The sequence below is a fragment of the Pteropus alecto genome, unplaced genomic scaffold (assembly GCF_000325575.1).
Source record: "Pteropus alecto unplaced genomic scaffold, ASM32557v1 scaffold22, whole genome shotgun sequence".
NCBI classification, from domain to species: domain Eukaryota; kingdom Metazoa; phylum Chordata; class Mammalia; order Chiroptera; family Pteropodidae; genus Pteropus; species Pteropus alecto.
The window spans coordinates 14,258,264-14,268,835 of NW_006434839.1; the positions used below are offsets into that span (position 1 = coordinate 14,258,264).

Below are 10,572 nucleotides of genomic sequence, written 5' to 3' on the forward strand. Positions count from 1 at the left end.
CTGGTTCGAGACACTCAAGGACAATAAATAAAAATCAAAGTGGGCAAGGCCATCTAGGCTGTTCAGTAGGCCTAATCTTTAAAAGCCCTTTTACTAGTAGTAAATGGCCCCCTTTCTGTTCATCCTGAGCAATGTGAGCAGTGACAGAAAGAGCCCTAGCCAGGTAAAGAGGGAAAAAAAAAAAGACAGATGTCAAGAGACCAAGAGCAATTCCCAGAGACGTAAAGCTTGAGGCATTGGACTTGACAGAATAATAACTAAGGACACCATACCTTGACTGTGGGGAGTGCAATGGGGAGTGTGCAGTGGTTTCTCTGAGTTGAAGAATTCAGCGGGCAGTTATGAAAGCAACCTATACTGGGAATACTTGAAGGGGATACTTGAATGGGAATACTTGAAGGTCTGGAATTCCAGCAATTCTATGAGTGGAATCACAGAATAAGGACTTTTCTTTAGCATCTTTTATTGATGCTCACACTTCGGTTGTAGCATCCACTACTGTGGAAGCTAGAGAGACAGGGTTTCTGAAGTTGGCGTTGTTATAGCACTCACTTAGCAGAGTAGATAGATTACCCAGGACATGAATGAACAGTGAAGGAGTTATCTCTCCTGTGGTTCAAATTTTAGGTTAAAGAGTGAGGATATCATTTAAAGAAGATGGGGAAGTAAGTTAAAGACTCCTCAGAGAGATAAAGAGGAAATAAATGGCATGGTTATGAAATAGGTATGCTTTTATGGAAATAATCAAATCACCTCAGGAACACAAATCCACATTCAAATATTTCCCTGCATCTGGGCCCGATAACAAACCAGCAAGCAAAGCATAAGCAAATCTTGCAGACAGAAAAATGGCAAAGTCAAAAGTGAGCGAGGGGAAATTTGCATCCACAGGAGGTAGAGGTACTTTCTTGCATGAGACAGTAGTGAGACCAGGCACATGTTCCCTATCTGGAAATTGTTGCAGAGATTCTGAGTCTGCGTCCAGGAAGATACTTTGGGGTAAAAGGATGATACCCATCCAACTCACTGTCTTCTTCATGGTCATCTATGCGCTTGAGTCCTTGACAATAATTGTGCAGAGTAGCCTAATTGTTGCAGTGCTGGGCAGAGAGTGGATGCGGATCAAAAGGATGTCACCTGTGGACATGGTTTTCATCAGCCTGGGTTTCTGCCGCTTCTGCCAGCAGTGGTCATCGGTGCTGTACAATTTTTGCTCCTATTTCAACCCTAACACCACATTTTGGTACATATCAATCATCTGGGAATTTACTAATACTCTTACGTTCTGGTTAACCAGCTTGCTTGCTATTGTCTACTGTGTCAAAGTCTCTTCCTTCACCCACCCCGTCTTTCTCTGGCTGAAGTGGAGAATTTTGAGGTTGATTCCCCAGCTACTGCTGGGCTCTCTGCTGATTTCTTGTGTGGCAATCATCTTTTCAGTCATTAGGAGTCGCATCAAATTTCAGTTAATCTCCATGATGCATTTGCCTGGAAACAACACTGTGACTGAGAGAATTAAGAAGCTTCTGCAGAATTTGTTGATATTTCAGCAACTGGTGTTGTTGGTTATTCCTTTCCTCCTATTCCTGGCCTCCACCATCTCGCTCATAGCCTCATTGTGCCAACACTTGGGGCAGATACAACGTCACAACATTGGCCACTGCAACTCCAGCTTGAAAGCTCACTTTAGTGCCTTGAGGTATCTTGCCTTCTTCCTCATCTTCTTCACCTCTTACTTTCTGGCCATATTTATCACCATAGTAGACAATCCGTTTAATAGGAGACATTGGTTCTGGGCCTGGGAAACTGTCATCTATGCTGTGGTCTCTATTCACTCCACTTTACTGATGATGAGCAGCCCTAAATTGAAAAAGGTTTTAAAGGTAAGGTGCTGGGGCCTAGAGACTGCCTGAGCCACTAGGTACAGCAAGACCTTTGGGCAAATGGAGTTTGCATGGAAATTAACACCAGTCACCAGCATTACTCTTGACAATTCTCTGTCATAGAGATGTATCGTAAATGCAAGCCTCATTCTCTTTTATTCCCATAGTCATCCATTCCTAAAACAATCAATCCTTTCCTATTCAATACCACTCCTTTCTTTTCCTTCCCATAATCCCCAGGTTGGTCCTGACTCTCATGACTTCCCCATCTCTCCTTAGTCGTCTCGATCTTCGGAGTCTTACTCCCAGTATATTTTACACAAGAGAGCCAAATTCAAGGTGTCCACACATAGTTTTTATCTTATCCTCTCACACATTAATATGAGTCTCTCTGCAATATGAATTTATTGCCCATACCCTGAATGTTCCCCAGGCAAAGCCATCAATTCACTTTCCTAAATTTAGTCAAGAAAAGATCTGGCGCTCTCATGCTCGCTCTCGCGCTCGCTCTCTCTCTCTCTCTCTCTCTCTCTCTCTCTCTCTCTCTCTCTCCTGCTGCTGCTGCTGCTGCCGCTGCTCTGGACTTTTATCCAATGAAATAAATTTTCTAATTTATTTCTCTTACAAATACTGTGCCTTTATTGAAAAAGTTTTAAAACTCAAGTCAGAACTTAACTCTTCTTTCATTTTCATTTGCTAAAACATTATATTCTCCCCAGAACAGCAAACTACTTACCTAATCTAGGTTAATCCTAGAACCTGCCCAGATATTGGCAACTTAACTGGGTCAATTGCATATTGTTTCCATTGGCTGAATTGTTGCCTCTCTATTGTACTACAATTTGGAATGAACCTTCTAGAAAAATTCCCAGATTGAGGCTTAACTGGTTTGCTTCCACATATAACCCAGATTTCATCTGGGAACTCCTCTTACTTCATAAAATCTGAGTGCCATTGGCTTAAATTCTCTATACTCTCCTATTCTATGTTCTGTGAAGTCCAAAACTCTTCCCAAATGGATAAGAATACAGGAACTACATAGTAACCAATTAGAAATCATCTATAGAGCTCCTCCTATTCTTTAGAAGTCCTTCTCAGCCTCCCCAAAATTCACAGGCTTCTCTCATACCCTTTTCCTTATAGCACCCAGTGCTACCTGCTCCCCAAGGCACCTCTCTCATCATATCTCTCCTCTTCACCCTCACCTACTAGCAACAAGGTATCTTGGTAAGAGCCAACTTCCAGGAGTTTGGGTCTCATCTGCTCCAGGAAATGGCCTAGGTATTTTCCCTAAAGACAGCTTCATCTCTTAAGATTTTTTGGTGCTAGAAGTTCAGGATATAATTTTTATTCACATTTTATATATATTGGGCACGTCTGATCAACTGAACTTCTGGCTCTACCATTACAAGACTGAAACACCTCATGAGAAAAAAACACATCCTGTGGGAAAAAGAATGCAGCTCTCTCAAGCTTGACAATGAAAGAAACATTTAATCCCTGGAAGGAAACAGAAATTCTTTTCTGGTCTTGGGTCTATCACTTCAATCCATGCCCCAGTCGAGTTATTCCTTGAATTAATATTTGAAACTGATGGTATGAAATCTAAGTACAAACTAAAGACCATTTTCACCAAAGACTCTGTGCCATTTGACATATCTCAGCAGCATTTCTACTATTTCACAGAAATGGGAGAAAGCATATTTTTCCAGTTCACAGCAGTACTCAATGCAGCCTCGGCATCTCCCGAGCTCCAGTGGTTCAACTGTAGTAGGAAATATAATGGAACCTCATGGAAGCAGTGATGTCTGGGGAGCAGAAGTATAACCAGATGAAGTGAGGCTGAGTAGAAAAAAGGAAAATAAATGATAGATATCAACATTGTGTTATCTGACCAGAGACTTCCAGGAATGCTTAGGAGGCTGGTCAGGAGATGGGGCGCAAGGGTGTAGGATCTTGCTGGAATAAGTGGGATAAAAGCCAGTGAAATTTAAATCATTGCGATTGATCATTTGTATCCACAATTTGCATGTTCTAAAATCTCAGATAACTGGAAGAAACAGAAACTGTTTCCTTCATATATGCATAGAGAATAGGAAAAAAAGAAACTCCCTCCCCACAACTACCGCATATACATTCTTCCAGAAGCTGTTAAATATTTTTAATACTCTCACTGTCTTCTTTGTATTATATACAATGGAAAACTTATCCTAGATGTGTATGATATGCTAGAAGTCATGATACTCCATGAGGTGGGTGTCAGGGGCAGTTGCGGGGGAATCCAGAAATCAAAAACAAAATAGAAACAGAAATAATAACTATCCCTTATCTTGTGGCACCTAATATTCACAAAGAGCTTTTACAGACATTTTACCATTTTCAACTGAAAGGACAGGTCAAGATCATTCAAATCCAATTCAGCTTAAAAACAGACCTAAGAAGGTCAGGTGAATTACCTAAATTCACATGACTGGTTAATACCATACCTAAGAAACAAAAGAAAAGGAGAGGAAACTAAGGAATAAATTTGAAAGGAGCAAAGAGTTTTAATTTAGAAAAAAAGATGGTTAGGATTTCAAAGGCAGATATCTTAGAAAGATTAACAGCAATGTTCAGACAAAGAACAAGAAATTCTTTTGAGAGTTTGAATTAGCTAGATATGAATGTCAGGCACCAAAGGGCTATGCACCTTTTTTATTCAACTTATAAGTAGCCTACCCTATAACACTCATTATTAACACTCATTAACACACACACATAGAGTGCATTGCATGAAAACTCACAACAAATAGGGAGCATAAAGATAAAGAAGGCTGTGTCCGGGGTTTTAGGGGACAATGTTTAGACACCTGCAAGTAGTGCCATTGAATTTAGGAGGAGCCATGTGAATTCTGCAGCCCAGCACCTGTATACAAACATATACCATATGTATATTAAACCGTTGACAACCAGAAAGTAGACCCTCCACCCTTCACACAATGCCCCATGAGCTTAATGAATGCCTTGGGATGCAGAGAAGACTAGCAAAAATGGTGAATTCCTGGTAGCACCTAGCATAAAGTCTGGTTTTAATTAAACACACCATAGAATTTATTTATCGGTGATATTTTCTATGCCCCTCCTATTCCTACCATTCAGGTTACATGGATTCAAACACTTCGGTTGCATAATTTTGCCTATTTTGGAGCGTGGTATTCAAGACTTTCCAAGATCTGCCTTAGATACTCCCACTCAACCTTCAGTGCCAATAACTTCCAACATAAATGCAAGTGTTTGTACCCGATGCATCTGTTTATTGTATTCTGAATATCCACGCATAGCTCTACCACCTCACATTTGCTAATGCCATTTACATTTTTCTGTATGCCGAACCACATTAGTCATTTTTGCCCCTTCGAGGACAATCCCCTTTCTGTTACATGTGCTATCTTAATCATTCACTAGGCACCAAATATAAGTCTATCCCATTATTACATTCCTCTCTATTTTACCTTTTTTTAAAAGACATAATTAACATGTAACATCGTGTACATTTAAGGTGCACAACATGTTGATTTGATACACTTATACATTGCAATATGGTTACTCCCATAGCATTAGGTAGTACCTCCAGCATGTCACATAATGGTCACTTCTTTTATGTGGTAAGAACATTTAAGGTCTAGTCACTTAGAAGCTTTCAAGTACATAATACAATATTGTCAGCTATAATCACAATGTTGTGCATTTGATCCCCAGAACTTATCTTCTAACTGCAAGTTTGTATCCTTTGACCTACATATCCCAAGTTTCCCATGCTTCCTCCCCTGGCAACCACCGTTCTACTCTGTTCCTAAAAGTCTAGCTTTTTTAGACGCCACATACAAGTGATATCATATAATATTTCACTTAGCATGGTACCCTCAAGTCCATTCATATTGTTGCAAATGGCAGAATTGATTTCCTTCTATCTAATAACTGAATAATGTTTCATTGTGTGTATATATGTGTGTGTATATATATCATATCTGTTGTTGGACACAGGTTGTTTCCACATTTTGGCTATTGTGAATAATGCTGTAATAAATATGGGAGTGCAGATATCTCTTCAATATCCTGATTTCACTTCATTTGGATATATACTCAGAAGTGGGATTCATGGTTCATATTGCAGCTATATTTTTAATTTTTGTGGAACATCCATACTGTTTCCCATGATGGTCAAACCAATTTACATCCTTGCCAACAGCGTGCAAGTGTTCCCTTTTCTACACATCCTCAACAACACTTGTTATCAGGTAGGTGTGAGGTGAAATCTCATTATGGTTTTGATTTGCATTTCCCTCACAATTTGAGCAGTTTTCATGTACCTATTGGCCATTTCTCCATCTTTGTAAACATGTCTATTTATTTCCTCTGCCTTTTTTAAAAATTGGATTGTTTGTTTTTGTAATTGAGTTTTATGAGCTCTTTATATATTTTAGATATTAACTCCTTATCAGATATATGGTTTGCAAATATTTTTCCTATTCCATAAGTCAACTTTTTACTTTGTTGATTATTTCTTTTGCTTTGCAGAAACTTTTAAATTTGATGCAGCCCCATTTTTGATTTTTGCGTTTGTTGCTTGACATTGTCAAGACCAATGTTAAGGAGGATTTTACCTATGTTTTCTTCTAGGAACTTTACAGTTTGGCGTCTTATGTTTAAATTTTTAATCCATTTTGAGTTAATTTGTGTAAGTGGTGTGATAAAGGGTGGCACTTTCATTCTTCTGCATGTAATTATTTAGTTTTCCCAACACCATTTATTGAAGAAACTATTCTTTTCCCATTAGGTATTCTTGGCTCCTTTGGCAAATATTAGTTGACCATATATGTTAAGGTTTATTTCTGGTCTCTCAGTCTATTCCACTGGTCTGCATGTCAATGTTTGTGCCAGTGCTGTACTGTTTTGGTCACTGTAGCTTTGTAATATAGTTTGAAATCAGAAAGTACGATGCCTTCAGCTTTGTTCTTTCTCAGGATTGTTTTGACTAGTCAGGGTCTTTTGTGGTTCTGTATAAATTTTAGGGTTTTTTTTATTTATTTATGTTAAAAATGCCATTGGAATTTTGATAGGGATTGCACTGCATCTATAGATGGCTTTGGGTAAACAATGTGTAAACAATGTTAATTCTTCCAAACCATGTACACAGGATCTTTCCAGCTGTTTGTGTCTTCTTCAATTTTTTTTAATCAAAATCTTGTAATTTTCAGTCTACAGATCTTTCACTTCCTCTGTTAAATTTATTCCTAAGTACTTTATTGTTTTTGATGCTATTATGAATGGGATTGTTTTCTTTATTTCTTGTTCAGATAGTACATTGTTAGTGTATAAAAATATAACTTATTCCTGTATGTTGATTATGTATCCTACTGAATTCATTAATTAGTTTCAACAGTTTTTTGGTTGATTCTTTAGGACTTTCTATACATTTGGGCATATCATGTACAAATAATGATAATTTTACTTCTTCCTTTCAAAGTTAATTGCCTTTTATTTCTCTATATCACCTAATTGCTATAACAAGAACTTCCAGCACTGTGTTGAATAAGAGCGATAAAAGTGAGCACCTTTGTCTTGTTCCTGAGCTTAGAGGAAAAGCTTTTCAACTTTTACTGTTGAGAATAATGTTAGCTGTGGGTTTTCATATATAACCCTTATTATGTTGAGATAAGCTTCTTATATACCCAATTTGTTGAGGGTTTTCATCATGAAAGGATGCTGAGTGTTGTCAAATGGTTGATTTGCATCGATTGAGATGATCATTTGATTTTTATCTTTCATTACATTACTGCGACTCATCACATTTATTGATCTGTGTATGCTGAATCATCTTTGCATCTCAAGGGTAAATCCCACTTGATCCTTGTGTGTGATCCTTTCAGTGTGCTGATGAACTTGGTTTGCTAATATTTTGTTGAGTTTCGCATCTATGTTCATCAATGTTCTCATCTGGCTTTTGTATCAGGGTAATGCTGGCCTCATAGACTGAGTTTGGAAGTGTTCCCTCCTCTTCATTTTACTGGAAGTGTTCAAGAGGATTTGTGTTAATTCTTCTTTAAATGTTTGGTAGAATTCACCAGTGAAACCATTTGGTTTGGGGCTTTTCTTTCTTGGGATTTTTTTGATTACTGATTTAGTCTCTCTTCATTATTGGTCCATTTGTACATTCTGTTTCTTCAATTCAGTCTTGGCAACTTTTATGTACCTAAGAGTTTATCCATTTATTCTAGTTTACCCATTTGTTGGGATTCATAATAGTTTTTATGATCCTATGTATTTCTGTGGTATCAGTTGTAATGTGGTATTGGTCTCCTCTTTCATTTATGCTTTTATTTATTTGAGTTTTCTCTCTTTTTTCTTAGTCCAGTGAAAAGTTCATTAATTTTATCTGTTAAATAAATAGATTTAGTTTTGTTGATTTTTTTTTCTATTGTATTTCTGGTCTCTATTTTATTTATTTCTGCTCTGATCTTTGTTATGTTTTTTTCCTTTTGCTTACTTTGGGCTTAGTTTATTGTTTTTTTCTAATTCCTTAAGGTATACAGTTAATTTGTTTGAAGTGTTTCTTTTTCCTTAATATATACATTTATCACTATAAACTTCCCTGAAAAAACTGTTGTTGAAGCATCTCACAGGTTTTTGGTTATTGTGTTTTCATTTTCATTTGTTTCAGGATACTTTTTTATTTCCCTTTTGATTTCTTCTTTAACTCATTGGTTATTTAGGAGTGTGTTAATTGTCACATGCTTGTAAATTGTCTGCTTTCCTCTTATTGATTTCTAGTTTCATACTACTGTGGTCAGAAAAAATTCTTGGTGGACAAGACTCTTAAGTTCCTTTGCACATGTTGCTGGATCCCACAACTACTTTTGTTCATGGATGGATGTCAAATTTTAGTTGTTAAAGTGGGAACAAGAAGGAAGGACATCTTAGGCCACTCTGACGTTGACATTGCCCAATCTCTTCCTTTACAATACAGTTTTCTACACACAGGGAATTCAATTAATGTTCAGTGGTGATGATGAGAAACAACACTGAATTCTGGGTTTTAGAACTTGCCAGAGATCTCATTTATACCATAAATATTTACTGTCAACCTACTGTGTACTACTGGGAATACAAAGATGGAATGGCAACTTTATCAACATGTGTTTTCCCTGGGAAATAAGGGCTCTCCCCTGAGAGGTTCATATGTAAGTTCTGTTATCCATGGTGGGACTGCTTAGATCAGCCTAGACCATTCTTGTTTCAAGAGGACCTGGGTGGAAAGAAGCTGTGGGTTTTCTACAGAGGGGTAAGAGCTGAGAGGAGTTTAGTCGGTAAGTGTCTCTCCCTTACCAAGGAATCATAAAATACAGAAATCCTCTCATTTCTGAATGGGAAACAGCATACATTTGTACCTCTTCCCCAACAGAGGGCACCAATGGCCAGATTACAGTAGCACCAGTCAATTAAGACTTTTTAATTTTATTTCTCCCACCTCCTCAACTTCTTTATCCTGTAAGAGCAAGAAAAAGAAAGAGGGGGTAGTATAGGAGTAAAAGAATTGAATCCCTACCTTCTTCCCTGCTGGTCCCCAACCTCTACGTCAGACTTAAGATAGGGGAAGAGATTAAGATTTTAATTAGATATGAGATTGATATTTTGACTCACACTCTTTACAACAAGAAAATGAGAAACCTGTGGAACCTATAATGTCATCAAGATGTGGGACAGAACAATCTCTAGAATATATTTGAAGGCAGAGGTTGGAGAAAACTTATTTCCTCTGAGCTCAGTCTTTTTAATAAATTTGTTACACAAGACATAGAAGTCAATAAGATGAGAAATACCTCTACATTTTCAGGTGTTGTGTATTACATTCCCCTTGTAAAAAGACTCTGAGATAAATTCCTTTCTCAGAAGGAGGTAAACCAAAGACTAATGTAAAGGTTTACCTCTGATGATCCTTAGTTTTCTGCCACCGTAACCATCAAGATTTCTCTACCAGAATTCAGAGAGAATAGCCTTAAATTTGGGGCTTGATCACAATACCCTTGATCACAATACTTCAAAACTCATGAGGAGAACATTGAAGTTCTGCTCTCCTTTTCATTCTGGTGTTTTGTGTTTATATTTTGTTAATGGTGTTATTATTTTTGTGTGAATGGTCCTTATTGTTCTTGTATTTCTATTGTAAATTGTGGCAAGTTGTTTCCAAAACAACTGGTCTTACTAAAAATAAAGAAAAAGCAAGAGAAGAGAATGACTACCTAGGATAGTATGAGTGGCATTGTAGCAATAAAATAATCACGACATAACTATAATCATAAACCAATTTTTAAAAATTTTCCAGTTTTACTTTTCCAGAAATGCACATTAAAGGAAAGAGTTTGGGAACTTTTTCTTATAAAGCCTGGAGAATTATCTAATTAGAATCAGTATTAAATAATGTTTATGTGACTATTCATAATGTCAAAGTGCTTCCTATAGGAGGGGAATGCATCTCCTTTGGCTTTTCTAGACAGAGCTTTTAATAGAATACTTAAGACTCCTTCACCATCTATTAGCCATGTTTCAAACAACCAAAACAACATGTCTTTAAGATTATTTGTTATTTTTTAATAAGACATAGAAAATTGATCCCAAGTGTGAATTGACTTTTTGCTAATTTTAGTGGCAT

At 37.2% G+C, this 10,572-nt stretch overlaps 1 protein-coding gene across 1 annotated transcript; it reads left to right on the plus strand.

Moving 5' to 3' along the window:
- Positions 1-1,007: 1,007 nt before the first annotated feature.
- On the plus strand, positions 1,008-1,913 carry TAS2R16 (taste 2 receptor member 16). The gene has a single exon (XM_006910671.1). The coding sequence runs from the start codon at positions 1,008-1,010 to the stop codon at positions 1,911-1,913; it is 906 nt and encodes a 301-aa protein (XP_006910733.1).
- The last annotated feature ends 8,659 nt before the right edge of the window (positions 1,914-10,572 follow it).